The 18,367-nt window shown below is 44.9% G+C and overlaps 1 protein-coding gene and 2 non-coding genes across 3 annotated transcripts; all 3 read left to right on the top strand.

Annotated features, from left to right (window-relative positions):
- Nucleotides 1-146: 146 nt before the first annotated feature.
- On the top strand, nucleotides 147-2,826 carry rpl18a (ribosomal protein L18a). Its single transcript, XM_037461885.2, has 5 exons — nucleotides 147-286; nucleotides 1,479-1,658; nucleotides 2,116-2,245; nucleotides 2,491-2,600; nucleotides 2,686-2,826. Exons 1-5 carry the CDS (start codon nucleotides 269-271, stop codon nucleotides 2,776-2,778), a joined length of 531 nt encoding a protein of 176 aa, XP_037317782.1. The 5' UTR covers nucleotides 147-268; the 3' UTR covers nucleotides 2,779-2,826.
- LOC119211656 (small nucleolar RNA SNORA68) lies at nucleotides 1,286-1,421 on the top strand. The gene has a single exon (XR_005119784.2). It is a non-coding gene; the product is annotated as a small nucleolar RNA SNORA68 (small nucleolar RNA).
- LOC119211655 (small nucleolar RNA SNORA68) lies at nucleotides 1,774-1,907 on the top strand. The gene has a single exon (XR_005119783.2). It is a non-coding gene; the product is annotated as a small nucleolar RNA SNORA68 (small nucleolar RNA).
- Nucleotides 2,827-18,367: the final 15,541 nt, after the last annotated feature.

Below are 18,367 nucleotides of genomic sequence, written 5' to 3'. Positions count from 1 at the left end.
TAAAAAATCCCTCATATGAAGATTAAACATTGTTGGGTTAAGCTAAGGGTGAAAATACAACTGGTATACAGTACAACTGTTATACAATACATTGTATTGAATTTATATATTTATTCCACATTTCCAGTATCGATTAAGAAGCCATCTTCATGCCGGGTCAAGCCGCCCCTGAAGTGCCCGGATGTTCGTCCTCCGCGCGGTGCATATGACGTGGCCAGGCTCCGCCTTGCTGCTTCCTCTTTTACTGTGGCAGTGAGCGAGAGACACCATGAAGGCGTCTGGCACAGTACGTAAAACTCTTTATTTAGCCATATCTGTCGGAACCACACGGTCTAAACGACGTGATGTCGCTTTATAACGTTGTGTTTGACTAAAATGTGTTTTTACTTTGACCGAAAATGTAATTTAAAGTGCTAATTTGGTCGTTTTTCTGTCCCGGTGTCTTCGTACGGCTACAACATGGCGTCCGTCGAACCATGTGGACGAGTGAGTCAAGTGTGACGGCGCTAAGAGCCGTTAACGTCTTCACGAGTCACACAAAAAACGATCAAATCGGATGCAAGTTATTCGACTGGTGTATCATTTGCGTTGAAATGACCGAATCTGGTTACTACGCTTAGCGTTTAGACCACTTGGCTCTGTTAAAAGCTAACTGCTATCGCTAGCGGCTAACGCGGTGCTAAAGAGTCTCACTCAACGTGGGATTAAGACGGGACAAAGCTCCATAAATGCTTATTAAATCCAGCCAGGATTCTTAAAATGACTTAAAGTCCTCCTCTCTCTCTTCCCAGACTAGTTTGACGAGGGGCGTCTACGCTCGTTTTATTAGAAAAAATACAAGCTAATTAGCTTAACATGCTATCGTTAGAATTGACTAATACGTGCAATAGTGTAACGGTAAACATTTGTAATGTAATGCTGTTCTTTAAAAAACATGTTTTACTCTAAGGAAATATGTGATTAAGACGAATTAAAATCCATGGATTCACTTTTTCAGCAGTTAGTTGTAGTCACATTGGACTGTTGTCACTTTATGCAGGAAAATATACACCCATATTTACAAATTATTTTATAAATGTTAAATGTCACCAAAGGTTAACAGGCAAATTGAGTGAGAAACGTCTGCAACACAACTTTTGTTAAATCCCCTGAATGAACCCATTTAGTTCCCTGAAGGAGCAGAGTTCTTGATGTGATGCAGGAGGAGAATCTTCCTGACGATGAGGTCCATTAAAAGCACACTGTTGAATGTAAACACATTTGATCCTCACTAAGAGTTGGACCTCGTGCAGCCAAACCCAAAGCTCACGCCGGCTCAGTGGCGTGGGTTTTTTTTGTGTGGCGTGCCGACATGAACGTGATCTTTGTCGCCTTTCTCGACGCTGCCGTGTCTGTGAAAGTGAAACCAGGGGTCTACAGGTGGTCTTTGAACGCCTCAGCGTGTCTGACCTGACTTTCATGTGATTCCTCCATCGCAGCTTCGGGAGTACAAAGTCGTTGGGCGTTTGCTGCCCTCTGCCAAGAACCCGGCCCCCCCCCTGTACCGCATGAGGATCTTCGCCCCCAACCATGTGGTGGCCAAGTCCCGCTTCTGGTACTTCGTCTCCCAGCTGAGGAAGATGAAGAAGGCCTCTGGAGAGACCGTGTACTGTGGCCTGGTAGGTCCCTGAACACAACACCACGTCTGAACTTCCTGTCTCACCTGTTGGACACGATGTGGTCAATTCTTAGAATGTTTCTCCTGATGTAACATTAAATATAACCTGGAGACTGTCGGCAGCCAAACCCAAAGCTCACGCCGGCTCAGTGGCGTGGGCTTTTTTTGTGGCGTGCCAACATGAACGTGATCCTTGTCGCCTTTCAGGACGCTGCCGTGTCTCTGAAAGTGAAATCAGGGGTCTACAGGTGGTCTTTGAACGCCTCTTTTTATACACCTTAGAATAAGCACCTGCTGTCTGTTTTTCAAGGGATAGTTAATCCAAAACTCTTGTTCTCAGCATTATCTAAAGTTGGGTCCCTCATTTTTCAGATTTCCAGCCCCGAATTTGAATGAAAGCACCTACTGCTTTGTTATCTGTTGTCTTTGCAATGTGACTAATGTCGTGTGGCCTTCAGGTTCACGAGAAAACTCCTCAGAAGGTGAAGAACTTTGGGATCTGGCTGCGTTACGACTCTCGCAGTGGAACCCACAACATGTACAGAGAGTACAGAGACCTGACCACCTCTGGAGCCGTCACCCAGTGCTGTGAGTCCACTGTTCTGTTTGAAGCTTCACGTCCTTCCCGCTCCGAGAAGAGCTGGCAATTAGTTTCTCATTTTTTCATTGCGGGATAAAATAAACTAAAATTCATTTGATTGTAGATTAAAGTTTTCCTTCAATGAATCTAGAAGCCACAATAAGTTTAGATTGTACTGTTAGATATTGCGATATTCTGTATTTTCCCCGTCTCCACGGCAACTGTTTTATGCGTTCTTGTCTCGTGTCATCAGACCGTGACATGGGAGCTCGCCATCGCGCTCGCGCTCACTCCATCCAGATCATGAAGGTCCAGATCATCGCTGCCAACAAGTGTCGCAGACCGGCCATCAAGCAGTTCCACGTGAGTCTTCCTCCTCCTCTTCCTCCTCTTCTGGGTCCTTTAAACCGTGCACATGAGTCAAAGCTTGTTCTCTGGATCCCTGCAGGACTCAAAGATCAAGTTCCCCCTTCCTCACCGGGTCCTCCGTCGCCAGCACAAACCTCGCTTCACCACCAAGAGACCCAACACCTTCTTCTAAAAGTTCCCTTTGTGCTCGAGGAAATAAAGAAAATGATCTTTACCCACATCACACGTGTCCTTTATTCAAGTCTAGTTCTCCTCGGCCGCAACTTCACACCTGGACGTTTTTCAGGCACTACGTCGGTCCATCAGAAGGTCGTGTGGTCATAAAACTGCAAAAGTCAGTTTGAAAAAGTGTTTATATTTTGATGTTCATTTAAGATACGTTTCAAATAGTTTTATAGAGCAGCTTAAATATGAGCAGCAAATAGTTCACACCGTGGTTTTGTAACTTAAAGTGAAAAGTTTGACCATAAAACCAGCAGCTCAGGAGTCCACTGCAGGACGTGTAGGTTTAACTGGTTAGCTAACATGTATATTATATATAATATATATATATTTAATGCTACATATGGAAACGTGTCGTGAGTTGGGACAGAGACCCGAGCAGAACCTAAGTAATGTGGAGGCAGGACGGTTAGATATTTGCTAAAGGAAGCAGATGAGTCTCTTCAGACTTTGTTCCTTCGGTGTTTGTCTTTGAGCTGCACACACAGGACTTGATTTTCTAAGCGAATGACAGATTGTTTGATTCTTTTTGTTTGGTCTTTATTTTATGCAACAAAGGGTGAACTTCATTCACTATTAATACATTGTGTCACATGGTAGATCAGCGATATGCTCTCGTGTCTCATGCTGCCATCATGACGTCATACATCCAGACTCACAAGGAGCCAGCGGTTTGTTTTAGATCCACAGTGGATCACTGTAAACTTCATGCTCCCTCTGCTGGTAATCAATAACCAATCAATACAATGACTGTTCTTCAACACACCATGAAGTTCATCTAGTGAAGCAGACCAGGGGGCGGGGCTACACACTGATTGACAGGTCTCTAACAGAAGCTGCTGCTGCTCCGTCCACACGGGGGAGATGTTCTCCACCTCATGGAGCTGCTGCTGAGGCAGCTCCCGTGTGTGTGTGTGTGTGTGTGTGTGTGTGTGTGTGTGTGTACTGACATTTATATACTTCCCCACATGTTTATACATATAAATCAACACTAAATAAGAGTTGCACGCCCAACCTGCTGCTTTTGTGTGTGCGTGTGTGTGTGCGTGTGTGTGCGTGTGTGTGTGTGTGTGCGTGTGTGTGTGTGTCTGTGTCTGTGTGTGTGTGTGCGTGTGTGTGTGCGTGTGTGTGTGTGTCTGTGTGTGTGTGTGTGTGTGTGTGTGTGTCTGTGTGTGTGTGTGTGTGTGTGTGCGTGTGTGTGTGTGTGTGTGTGCGTGTGTGTGTGTGTCTGTGTGTGTGTGTGTGTGTGTGTGTGTCTGTGTGCGTGTGTGTGTGTGTGTGCGTGTGTGTGTGTGTGTGTGCAGCAGTGGGTGTTCTGCAGACCTCAGTGATGGAAAACATTCTTCTCAATGAGTCACAGTCATAAACATGTAAAATCATTACAAATACATGAAGTCTGAGCTGACATCACTGCTGGAATGTGCCACTCGCTCCAAAGACAACAGCACAAACATGGCACCGGTGGTTCTGATGGTTCTGATGGCGCGTGTTTATGAGCCGGATCCAGCTATTAGCTCCTCAATGAGAACTTGTGAGCGGAAGCCGGTTCCTCGAACAAAGGAGCTCAGTAGAAGCTGCTGCTTCATTGTGGAGCTGAGAGAAGAAGACTGAGCCCCACGTCCCCCACGCCCCCACGTCCCCCACGTCCCCACGTCCCCACGTCCCCCACGTCCCCACGTCCCCACGTCCCCCACGTCCCCACGTCCCCCACGCCCCCACGTCCCCCACGTCCCCACGTCCCCCACGTCCCCACGTCCCCACGTCCCCCACGTCCCCACGTCCCCCACGTCCCCACGTCCCCCACGTCCCCACGTCCCCCACGTCCCCACGTCCCCCACGTCCCCACGTCCCCCACGTCCCCCACGTCCCCACGTCCCCACGTCCCCCACGTCCCCACGTCCCCACGTCCCCACGTCCCCCACGTCCCCCACGCCCCCACGTCCCCCACGTCCCCACGTCCCCCACGTCCCCCACGTCCCCACGTCCCCCACGTCCCCACGTCCCCCACGTCCCCACGTCCCCCACGTCCCCACGTCCCCCACGTCCCCCACGTCCCCCACGTCCCCACGTCCCCCACGTCCCCCACGTCCCCCACGTCCCCCACGTCCCCACGTCCCCCACGTCCCAGGGTTGTTTGTCCCCAATATTTGAAATTCCCAATGTCACATCTTCCCGAACCAAATGACCCACAGTCCTCATATTTCAGGTCTTGAAGCTTCCTCCAGAGAAACGTGTCCCACCTTTTTCCTCGAGTGAATGTTTCTCGTCCCTCGAGTCTTGTGACCCAGAGATGCTCACGAGTCCCAGAGCTCGAGTCCGAGTCGAGTCTGAAGTCTTTCGAGTCCGAGTCTCAAGTCGAGTCCCCATCTCTGTCGTGACCTGGACTCACCTCTGTCCACAAAGGTCCTGCAGCGAATCAGACATGATGCTGGTACGTCAACAGGCGCTTGAGTGCACCTGGTTGACCTGGTTGAAGGTTTAATCGGCTGTGCTTTTATCTCAGAGTGATTAAGTAAAGAACTAAAAACATCCTCGTGACCTTTGACCCCTGCCGTGTCAGTGGGTGTGGCCCCTCTGGGTCGGGGTCCCTGGGGGGAACAATCTGAAGAGTTAATACAAAGTTATGACAACATTAAAACAATAATAATGATGATAATCGACAGTGTGCTTCAAAATCAATTCAAGATCATTACAGAAGAACTGAGGACTCAACGTGAACATGTGATGGAGGTGGAGGTGATGAAGATGGAACAGAACAGCTTTGAGCTCTGATGTCATAGCACCTCGTCTCTACGGACCTGTGACGTGTGCCCCCCCCCCCCCCCCCCGGACCCTTATGAATGAACAAGTGTTTCATGTGGAAATTGTTATTCTAACCACATACATAAGTGTTTCAGGGCTGTTATGGAAAAGTAATTGGCCCAATTACTCGGGGGGGGGGGGGGGGGGGGGGGGGGGGGGGGGGGGCATGTGTCAGAGGGTCCGGGGCTTTCCCACAACACAAAGTTTCCTCTGCGGAGATCTGCTGCAGCTTGGTGTAAACAGCCGATCTGAGTGAGTAAAGGGGGGTCAGAGGTCAACCTACAGGGGGGGGGCAGAGTCGACCTGCTTCAGTAGCATCAGATCTTCAGTGTTCTTGTTCCGTGTTGAACTTGAACGCAGCCTCAGCCTCTCGCTGACTGATTGAACATTAAATGGACCGTAAAGGTGTTCGTTTGGTCCCGCAGGTCCGTCCTCGCCTCCAGCGGTTTTCCAGACCCCCTCCACACATGTTGGGCCCCCCACGAGTTGACCTCCGACCCCCCGCAGTCTAAAAATAAACCCGGTGGGCTGAGGAAACATCTGCGCTGCTCGTCTGGATGCGTCATCTAGAAGAAAGCAGCAAAGGTCATCATGATAATAATGAGTTTAGGTTGTATAATAAATACCAGAGACACTAAATACTAAATACAGAGAAGATGTGATGAACATCATCCATGGGCTCACCTTCAGACTCCTCTGCTCCCATAGACGTCTATGAGGAAATGACTCTACTTCTGTGTAGTGACCAGCAGGGGGCGACTCCTCTGCTCCCATAGACGTCTATGAGGAAATGACTCTACTTCTGTGTAGTGACCAGCAGGGGGCGACTCCTCTGCTCCCATAGACGTCTATGAGGAAATGACTCTACTTCTGTGTAGTGACCAGCAGGGGGCGACTCCTCTGCTCCCATAGACGTCTATGAGGAAATGACTCTACTTCTGTGTAGTGACCAGCAGGGGGCGACTCCTCTGCTCCCATAGACGTCTATGAGGAAATGACTCTACTTCTGTGTAGTGACCAGCAGGGGGCGACTCCTCTGCTCCCATAGACGTCTATGAGGAAATGACTCTACTTCTGTGTAGTGACCAGCAGGGGGCGACTCCTCTGCTCCCATATACGTCTATGAGGAAATGACTATACTTCTGTGTAGTGACCAGCAGGGGGCGACTCCTCTGCTCCCATAGACGTCTATGAGGAAATGACTCTACTTCTGTGTAGTGACCAGCAGGGGGCGACTCCTCTGCTCCCATAGACGTCTATGAGGAAATGACTCTACTTCTGTGTAGTGACCAGCAGGGGGCGACTCCTCTGCTCCCATAGACGTCTATGAGGAAATGACTCTACTTCTGTGTAGTGACCAGCAGGGGGCGACTCCTCTGCTCCCATAGACGTCTATGAGGAAATGACTCTACTTCTGTGTAGTGACCAGCAGGGGGCGACTCCTCTGCTCCCATAGACGTCTATGAGGAAATGACTCTACTTCTCTCTTGATTTATTCCCTCAGTAAACATTGTAAACATGAGTTTATGGTCTCAGTCTCTAGTTTCAAGTCTTCTTCAATGCAGCATGATGTTCATTTAGTGAATGATGGTCAAACAGACCATAAAGCAGGGGATGCTTTAGGGCGGGCCTCCACAATGATTGACAGGGGTCTACGAGCTGTGTCTCAAAGTCTCTAGTCTGCATCCTTGTAGCCTTAAGCTGCGTCCCTCCAACAGGACGGACGAGTCACAGCTGAAGTGACGTATTCGTCCTTAAGGGTGCAGCCTCGTCCACTTCAGTCCATGAGGAGGTCACTTCCTGTTCACTGGTTGATGAAAACAAGATGGCGAGGGCTCACGCCGTCTCTCCGCCCATCACCCCGACAGATGGGCATGAACACCTCCTCAGGTGTAACGTAACCAGGACCAGCGTCAATGGGATGAGCTTCACCTGCGTGGGGACAAGGAGTCATGTGACCACGCGTTGCCTCTGATTACTGTACGAGGTTCTGATGCCCCAGCAGTAAGAAAGAACCCTCTTACCAAGGCCATTCACCCTGTCACAATGAGCCCCAAGCAGGGGGGGGGGGGGGGGGGGGAAGATGGAGGCACAGAGGAGCGGCCAATGAAAACACTCCACCTCATGACCACCAGAATCAGAACCACATGCGAGAGCTCCATCAGGAGCTTCTGCTTTGCTGTGTGTGAGTGTGTGTGCAGGCGTGTGTGTGTGTGTGTGTTTTCATGCGTGTACATGTGTGTGTGTGTGTGAGTGAATCAAGGAGCTGAGGTAACATTTAACGTTTGTTGGTAACTTGTGGGGTTCATAAAGAACAACAAGTGTTACTTTTAGGACGTTGTCCCTCTGTGGTCCTCACATTGACTCCTTAGGGGACGTTGGTCAGCTGGTCCAGGGTCAGTCTGAAGGTGATGTGATAACAGGAACCTGGACCAGGAGCAGGAGGAGGAGGAGCAGGAAGAGGAGGAGGAGGAGGAGCAGGAAGAGGAGGAGGTGTACCTGCAGTCGGATGGAGGCCTCGCACTAACTTATGCTGCTCCTTCTCTGGGAAACGGCTTAAGGAAAACAGACAATTAGAGGGAGTCACTTGGGAGGCGTGAGGAGGCGAACGACCTCACACAAACCTCCTCCTCATCTTCCTCCTTCTCCTCAGCCTCCTCCTCCTCTGCTGACAGAAACTGAAACCAGGAGGAGGATCCCATGGAGCGTGGCAGGGGGAGATGCTGTCATGAAATGTGAGCCCCCCCTCGGCCAGCAGCACCTCCTGAAGCTGCTCCTTCCTCCTTGCAGGCGTCCAGCGTCCTCATCAGCTGCTGCAATACATATGTACAGATACAGATCCATATATATATATATATATATGCGTGTACATGTGTGTGTGTAACCCTAACCCTAACCCCTAACCCTAACCCTAACCCATATATATATATATTTAGGATTTATATATACAGGTCATATGAACATGTAATGAATGTAGAACTACACAGGAAGAGACAACGTTCCTTCATCAAAGAACTTATCTTTTACCGAAACAGACCAAATATTGAAGAAATCAGAAAGCGATGTGTAAACACATAACCATGTGATCATAAGGTTACTTCAGGATGCTGCTCATCTCTTAATGTGTTGCTGAATGGGGGAAGTGGGACTGATTAATCCTCTTAATGAGCACGATGCTTCATTAGTTGTTCCATGAAACTTTGACTCCGCTGGATGCGTTATTTGTCTTCTTCACTTCCTGTCCACACTGAGAGTGGGAAAATGTCTCATTATGCTGATTAAGAGTGTCTTCATCCGTATTTCTGGTGGTTATAAACACGTCGTAAACATCAACCATTCTCACTTCTGACAAAATTAGGACACATTAAAACATTAAAGAAGGAGAATGAGAACAACATATGAAGTTAATAAATTCTTCATTTAGACTCATTCAAATTCACTCAGGCTTTACTTAGATCTTCTTCAATAACAACTCGAATCATTAAACAATAACTTTTATTGATGCAGCAAATGATTATTATTGTAATAATGTGCGTAAAAGAGTGGTCCGTTTGTCCAGCTTGTGTTTCCTGTTAACCTTCACTCTGTCACAATGAAACATCATTACTTCCTGTTGAACCTTCACTCTGTCACAATGAAACATCATTACTTCCTGTTGAACCTTCATTCTGTCACAATGAAACATCATTACTTCCTGTTGAACCTTCATTCTGTCACAATGAAACATCATTACTTCCTGTTGAACCTTCACTCTGTCACAATGAAACATCATCACTTCCTGTTAACCTTCACTCTGTCACAATGAAACATCATCACTTCCTGTTAACCTTCACTCTGTCACAATGAAACATCATTACTTCCTGTTGAACCTTCATTCTGTCACAATGAAACATCATTACTTCCTGTTGAACCTTCACTCTGTCACAATGAAACATCATCACTTCCTGTTAACCTTCACTCTGTCACAATGAAACATCATTACTTCCTGTTGAACCTTCATTCTGTCACAATGAAACATCATCACGTCCTGTTAAACCTTCACTCTGTCACAATGAAACGTCATCACTTCCTGTTAAACCTTCACTCTGTCACAATGAAACATCATCACTTCCTGTTGAAGCTTCACTCTGTCACAATGAAACATCATCACTTCCTGTTAACCTTCACTCTGTCACAATGAAACATCATTACTTCCTGTTGAACCTTCATTCTGTCACAATGAAATATCATCACTTCCTGTTGAACCTTCACTCTGTCACAATGAAATATCATCACTTCCTGTTGAACCTTCACTCTGTCACAATGAAACATCATCACGTCCTGTTAAACCTTCACTCTGTCACAATGAAACGTCATCACTTCCTGTTAAACCTTCACTCTGTCACAATGAAACATCATCACTTCCTGTTGAAGCTTCACTCTGTCACAATGAAACATCATCACTTCCTGTTGAACCTTCACTCTGTCACAATGAAACAGCATTACTTCCTGTTGAACCTTTACTCTGTCACAATGAAATATCATCACTTCCTGTTGAACCTTCACACTGTCACAATGAAACATCATCACTTCCTGTTAACCTTCACTCTGTCACAATGAAACATCATCACTTCTTGTTAAACCTTCACTCTGTCACAATGAAACATCATCACTTCCTGTTAAATCTTCACTCTGTCACAATGAAACGACATCACTTCCTGTTAAACCTTCACTCTGTCACAATGAACCATCATCACTTCCTGTTAAACCTTCACTCTGTCACAATGAAACGTCATCACTTCCTGTTAAACCTTCACTCTGTCACAATGAAACATCATCACTTCTTGTTAAGCCTTCACTCTGTGACAATGAAACATCATCACTTCCTGTTAAATCTTCACTCTGTCACAATGAAACGACATCACTTCCTGTTAAACCTTCACTCTGTCACAATGAAACATCATCACTTCCTGTTAAACCTTCACTCTGTCACAATGAAACGTCATCACTTCCTGTTAAACCTTCACTCTGTCACAATGAAACGTCATCACTTCCTGTTAACCTTCACTCTGTCACAATGAAACATCATCACGTCCTGTTAAACCTTCACTCTGTCACAATGAAACGTCATCACTTCCTGTTAAACCTTCACTCTGTCACAATGAAACATCATCACTTCCTGTTGAAGCTTCACTCTGTCACAATGAAACATCATCACTTCCTGTTGAACCTTCACTCTGTCACAATGAAACAGCATTACTTCCTGTTGAACCTTTACTCTGTCACAATGAAATATCATCACTTCCTGTTGAACCTTCACACTGTCACAATGAAACATCATCACTTCCTGTTAACCTTCACTCTGTCACAATGAAACATCATCACTTCTTGTTAAACCTTCACTCTGTCACAATGAAACATCATCACTTCCTGTTAAATCTTCACTCTGTCACAATGAAACGACATCACTTCCTGTTAAACCTTCACTCTGTCACAATGAACCATCATCACTTCCTGTTAAACCTTCACTCTGTCACAATGAAACGTCATCACTTCCTGTTAAACCTTCACTCTGTCACAATGAAACATCATCACTTCTTGTTAAGCCTTCACTCTGTGACAATGAAACATCATCACTTCCTGTTAAATCTTCACTCTGTCACAATGAAACGACATCACTTCCTGTTAAACCTTCACTCTGTCACAATGAAACATCATCACTTCCTGTTAAACCTTCACTCTGTCACAATGAAACGTCATCACTTCCTGTTAAACCTTCACTCTGTCACAATGAAACGTCATCACTTCCTGTTAACCTTCACTCTGTCACACTGAAATGTCATCACTTCCTGTTAACCTTCACTCTGTCACAATGAAACAAACATAACTTCCTGTTGAAGCTTCACTCTGTCACAATTAAAAAAACATCACTTCCTGTTGTAGCTTCACTCTGTCACAATGAAACAAACATCACTTCCTGTTGAAGCTCTGCTGCGTGACCTTTAAATCATGGTAACAGTAACGTCTTCTCACATTAACACCAAACCTCGCTAACGAACTCCACAGGACGCCGTTAAAGTGACGTCTCAACAGGTACCCCCCCCCCCAACCAGTTCCTGAGTTCATCAGAGGAAGGAGCTGTGGATTATTAGTCATTGGGGTGGGGGGGCCGGCTCCTAATTGGGCTCCTTGGTGGCGTGACGAAGACGAGGGACGGAACTGAGACGAGAGGTTGAGGTTAATTTATAGTCTTTATTAATGCTTTAATGGTCTTAAGTTTCATGGTGATTTATGGAAATAAAATGACAGATAATTAATATTCAAATATAACATTGATGAATTATCTTCATCTCTTTGCAGTTTGTTTGATTTTTATTTGCTGCGTGTTTGTGAGTAAAAATAAACAACAGCTTCATGTTCCTATCAACAAATGAAGGAATGTGGAAATGATACTATATAATACTATGTAAATGAGACTATATAATACTATGTAAATGAGACTATATAATACTATGTAAAGGATACTATATAATACTATGTAAATGATACTATATAATACTATGTAAATGAGACTATATAATACTATGTAAATGAGACTCTATAATACTATGTAAAGGATACTATATAATACTATGTAAATGAGACTATATAATACTATGTAAAGGATACTATATAATACTATGTAAATGAGACTATATAATACTATGTAAAGGATACTATATAATACTATGTAAATGAGACTATATAATACTATGTAAAGGATACTATATAATACTATGTAAAGGATACTATATAATACTATGTAAATGATACTATATAATACTATGTAAATGATACTATATAATACTATGTAAATGATACTATATAATACTATGTAAATGATACTATATAATACTATGTAAATGATACTATATAATACTATGTAAATGAGACTATATAATACTATGTAAATGATACTATATAATACTATGTAAATGATACTATAAAATACTATGTAAATTATACTATATAATACTATGTAAATTATACTATATAATACTAAATAATTTATACAATATAATACTAAATAAATGATACTATATAATACTGTGTAAATTTTTGATTAGATCAAACTTTATTGTCATTGCACAGGGTACAAGTACTGAGGTAACGAAATGCAGTTTAACATCCTGCTGGTCTGGGAACGGAGGTCCCTGTAGCGCCTCCCAGAGGGGAGGAGGGCAGTCTGTGGCTGGGTGAGAGCTGTCCTTCTCCATGCTGCATGACCTCTGCAGACGTCTCTTGCTCTGCCTCAGTGGTGGGGAGTGAGGAACCGGTGATGCATCGGGCAGTTTTCACCACCCTCTGCAGTGATTTACGGTCCGCGACAGAGCAGCTGTGATATACATATATAACGATACTATATATGTCTGTTTTTTTAATAATCATATTCTGTAAACAAAACGGTTCTCAACTGGGAATTTTACTGGTGCAAAAAAATATACCGTAATGTCTTATACGGTGTCACTGCATTCTTTACTGTAAACCTCTGTTAACCACAGCTGCCAGTAATTTACTGTATATTTCACGTTTTTACAGTGTATGTAAATGATATATGTATATGATACTGATACTGATTACTCCGCTCAGGTCTTTTCTCTCTGTTTTCTCGCTCTTGCTTAAATCTTTAAAAACCTCGACGTCAGGGACTCTGGGCCTGCGGGTCGTTGGGGGGGGGCGGAGGGGTGTTGTTGCAGGGTCCTGGTGCACCTGCAGCCCGATGTTGGTTCTTAAGACCCGTGGGAGGCGAAAAGCTGTCGGCCGGGTCCAGATGTGGACTCATACCAGCACTACAACAAAGAGGGCAGGACTTACCTCAGATCCCCGACCTGTTGACAGTAGCTTCCCCCCCCCCCCCCCCCCCCCCTCCGAGGCCCCTCCAGGGCTCTGTTCTCAGGCCGGGATGGAGACAGCCGACGTGGATTTGACTGAATAAATACAACTTTGTCGCTGTCATCCTGAATGAATAAGGATTATCTTATCTTATCTATATGTGTCGGTTCAGGTTCTTAATGGGATCCCTTAAGAGAAGATAAGTAGTAGATGAAGTAGTATAATATACTGTATACTAGTACTATTTGTACCATGCGCAGTTGCAGCATTTAATTCTCGTGTTTTCATCTTACAGAAAGTTTCACTGTTTTGCTTAAAGTCCACTTTTATGTTTCCTGTGGTGTTTACAACGTGGACCCTCACTTTAATGCCTCCTTCACTTGGAGGTGAACAGTACAAAATGATCATTATAATAATCACAGAATGAATAAAAGTATTAATGAATGGACAATAACAACATGTTTGAGCAGCTGATACTTCTTAAAGTGTTGAAATGTATTTAGATTCTTTGCTTTTAAATACAACTTTGAAATCACATAAAAGAGGCCACAGTGACCACAGTCTCCTGGTTGACCTTTGACCCTGCGCCATGTGATCAGGGTGGATCTCCCGTCCTGATCCCGGCTGTTTGAAACACAAACAAAGAAACCGAATCACCTCCTCGCACCAAGCGACCTACTTCCACGGCTTATTGGAGCTTCAGAGACAAAACAAGAGATTCTGCTGAGAGGAGCGCTGCGCTGTGATTGGTCGGCTGGGCGTTACCTGAAACAAAAACACACCTTTGAACTCGATGCAACGTGGAGGGAGGCTCACAGGTCTCTGATGACAAAGTGAAACTAAAACAGACACATGAGCTGAAAGAGGCATGGCTCATCCCCAGGAGACGCTGAAAGATATGACAGTGTATTATTTGTAATAAATAATAATAATAATACCTTTCATTTACATCCAAATGCTCAAAGTCACATTTTAAAATATCCTGAGCTAAGCTGTAAGTAAATAAAACCAGTCGTACCCACAGAACAGAACAGTGTTACAGAAACACAAATAGACAAAAGGTTACGGCTGTAAAATTAATACTTCAAACCACACAACTATTTATATAACGTAATTGTGCTTAAATTAGAACACAAAACATAAAAACATATGGGACGGTCTGTTTCTTCAAGGAAACACATTCATCCATTCACCCCGAAAAGGACCCCGATCAGCTGTTCACCGCTTGCTGGACAGCTAGCTCATAACTGGCGGCCTCATTAGCGTATTAGCTCGCTAGCGTACTAGCTTGGTGTGTTACCATCAGAAGCTCGACAGACTTTGCAATAAATCGGAACTAAGGTCAGATTTTCCAAAACCAAAAACCATCCAAACAGACAGAGCTTCACTAATTTTATAAATATACAATCAATAGTGTTAAAATGGTTTATGTGTCACAAGCAGTTAAAGAGTGTTTGTTGTGGGTTATTCATTGTTGTTATAAAGTTAAAACCATTACTCAATCTCAACAGACAAGTAGCTCCTCGATGACGTATGAACGGTACGAGAGGAATTCACACCGTACGGGAATATCATAAAGTATAAAGCCCAAAAAACACATCTTAAAAATGTGGCATGAGAACATTACAGCTCAATGCTACAAATTAACGCTACGACGTAGCCCAGAGGTCAGTAACTAGCGGACCGGATCAGGACCCAGAAGGTGAAAAAAGACTTGATTGATCTAAACGTGACACTTTTGGACTGCGCAGCTTTACTCGTCTTTACGGCAGTGGCTTAAAGCACCGACCAATAGCATTGGAGTTCAACCATCCCACGTGATCCCACTAGACCAATCGAGTCTTTGCATTCCAGGCAGGACGATGACATCGTCTCCATCCTGCGGACGGACGAGAGGTTTTACGAATAAAAAGACGGTAGAAAGAAAAGAAAGATGTTGACGTTAGAGAAAAAGACGAGTGAGACGGAGAAAGTGAGAGAAAGGGACGGTGAGACAAATGAGGGACAAATGGACAGCGACAGTAGATCATTTAATCCATGATGGACGGACTGGTTTTTGTTCATACTTCCCACTGCAGCAGTAAACCAGTGTCTCATAACCCTCCAACACACGGGTCCTCCTCGCGTTTAACGGCTGCTTTACGTTATGAACTTTAAAATATGAATTCAAATCTCTGAACTTCCCTTTAACTTCTCATCTTTGGAGCAGATGTGAGAACTTTCCCTCAGGATTCCTCTCAGGTTCGTTTAGAGAACATTCAGGGAAAAGACGGAGTGGAAAGGTGCGAGGGGCATTGTGGGTAACGGGGCTTTGTTTAGACTGGGCGTGCAGCAGGTCGTCCTGGGCTGATCCAGGACCAGCAGGCTGTGGAGACGAGACCAAGAAGCATTTACTGTGTTTAGTCTGAATCACCTCAGTGAACCCGAGTCCACTTCACACACCTGAGCACAGAGCACCTGGACCCGGAGTCAAAGACCCGGGACTCTTCGAGTCTCTTTTCAACCTTCAACCTTTCCGTCAGTTTGGAAGTTAAAATAAGAGCAACGAGCTTTTAGGGCGCTGGAGACTTTACTGTAGCTTCAGAACATAGGACACTTAGAGGTCACCTAGAGGTCACCTTGAGACATTAAGGGCTCACCCGGAGATACCCTAGGACACTTAGAGGTCACCTGGACACACGTTGAGACATAAGCAGTCCAGATGTTTATTCAGGTAAAAAAGAAAAACCAGAACAGAAAGTTTGTTGGACTTTGTTATCGACCAGAATAACCCGGCATGGACATGTCCCGCTGCGTTGGACCGCAGAGGGACATGTCCCTCAGTCAGGTGTGAGAGGTGCAGACACGTTCTCTAAATACGGAATTTGTCTGGAGTCCGGAGGGGAAACACATCTGGAGGAGGTCCTAAAAATACCAGGAATGTATTTTTCTGTGTGGTGTGAGACGTTTGAAGTATTTAACGAGGCGTACAGCAACACAGGAGGGACAAATGACATGCCAGGAACTCCCACAATGCAACAGGAGAGGCCCGATACAGATGCATTTACTAATGTGCAGTACTGTAGTATTTCTATTCATTTCAGTGAAAATATATATATATATATATTTATTCATAATTATTTATATATAGATAGATATGCATCTATAGGTCTATATATGTAACTATTTGTATATATATAATTATATATTATATGTTATGTATGTATCTACTTATAGATAGAAATCTATATGTAGATACATACATCAGTGTATGTGTGTGTGTGTGTGTGTGTGTGTGTGAGTGTGTGTGTGTGTGTGTGTGTGTGTGTGTGTGTGTGTGTGAGTGTGAGTGTCTGTGTGTGTGTGTGTGTGTGTGTGTGTGTGTGTGTGTGTGTGTGTGAGTGTGTGTGTGTGTGAGTGTCTGTGTGTGTGTGTGTGTGTGTGTGTGTGTGAGTGTGTGAGTGTGAGTGTGTGAGTGTGTGTGTGTGTGAGTGTGTGTGTGTGAGTGTGTGTGTGTGTGAGTGTGTGAGTGTGAGTGTGTGAGTGTGTGTGTGTGTGTGTGTGTGTGTATGTGTGTGTGTGTGAGTGTGTGTGTGTGTGTGAGTGTGTGTGTGGAACCTCTGGACTCTGTTTGGACTGTGACTTCCTGATGAGTCTTTTCAAAATAAATGGAAGGTCTCTCTGGAAAGACGCTCAGCAGATGTCCTCCAAATACCACGTGGGGAAAGTACAAATACAACATTCTTCAAGTACAAATATCAGCAGGTTCGTGGAAACCTCCTCAGTTGGAAAGAAGGGAGGAGGGAAGGATGCGAGAAGGAGGCCGGAGGGGGGGAAGGAAGGAATGTATTAAAATATCTAATGTAAAACAATCTGCTCCCTTGTGTCTCTTTGTGTGATTGATTCATTGATCAGATCATACATGTGTATTAACATATATGAACTCAGTTAGTTGTGTTGTCTGTGGCTGGAGATCACGAGGATCTCATGATGCTCCTCATCAACACTCTGCTTCTGTTCTCACACTCAGACGCTCCTCCTCCTCTGGAGGCTTCAAGGAAAGAAAAACAGGCGGCAGGAAGATGGAGAGTCCGATACGGCTCCACCTGACGGAGGCTCTTCAGCTAATGGACGTTTGTTTTTCTGATTTGGGTCCAGCTGAAGCTTTTGGGTGACGCGTGGGAACGGAGGAGGAACGTCTCTAGGACAAAGCTCAGAGGACACGAGTTCACGAGCAACTGAGATGGAGCTGTGGAGACGGTGAGAAGCGTCATGAGACGTCTGCAGAGGGATAAATATGAAGGGAAACACAATGTGAAACGTGACATATTGGTCCTTTAAAAAGTCCTGCAGTGTGTCCTTTGAGTGCATCTGAATGTCTTTGGCTTCTCCTTCAAAGTGTCTCCTCCTGCTTTGTCCCCTTCACATCCAGATGTGAGTCTGCTGCTGTCCCTCACATTCCAATACATTCAATGCAGAGTGACCATGACACAGCAGGACTGTACCCATCTCCTCATGACCTCATGACCTCTGTCCATGACCCCCAACGCGCCCTCATGACCTCTGCTTCGATTGATTGACTGATTGATTCATTGATTGACAGATTGACTTATTGATTGACTGATTGATTGACTGACTGATTGATTGACTGATTGATTCATTGATTGACTGATTGACTTATTGACTGACTGATTGATTGACTGATTGACTGACTGATTGATTGACTGATTGATTCATTGATTGACTTATTGACTGACTGATTGATTGACTGATTGATGGATCCCGCTCAGAAGCGAACCCTGGCTCATGAGAACGAGTCGAGCCTCTTGATCCTGTTAAAACATGGAGGTTAATCCGCCCCGGGCAGATATGTGAGATCAATAAGGGAACGCCCTGCGGGTAAACAT

This window comes from Pungitius pungitius, chromosome 2 (assembly GCF_949316345.1).
Source record: "Pungitius pungitius chromosome 2, fPunPun2.1, whole genome shotgun sequence".
Taxonomy (NCBI): domain Eukaryota; kingdom Metazoa; phylum Chordata; class Actinopteri; order Perciformes; family Gasterosteidae; genus Pungitius; species Pungitius pungitius.
This window is presented reverse-complemented; position numbering and strand designations above follow the sequence as displayed.

Bases quoted from the DNA above. Each gene is read 5' to 3' on its own strand.
- rpl18a (XM_037461885.2), top strand. The intron at 1,659-2,115 runs GTAGGTCCCTGA...TGTGGCCTTCAG, and splicing joins AGACCGTGTACTGTGGCCTG to GTTCACGAGAAAACTCCTCA. The intron at 2,246-2,490 runs GTGAGTCCACTG...TCGTGTCATCAG, and splicing joins TGGAGCCGTCACCCAGTGCT to ACCGTGACATGGGAGCTCGC.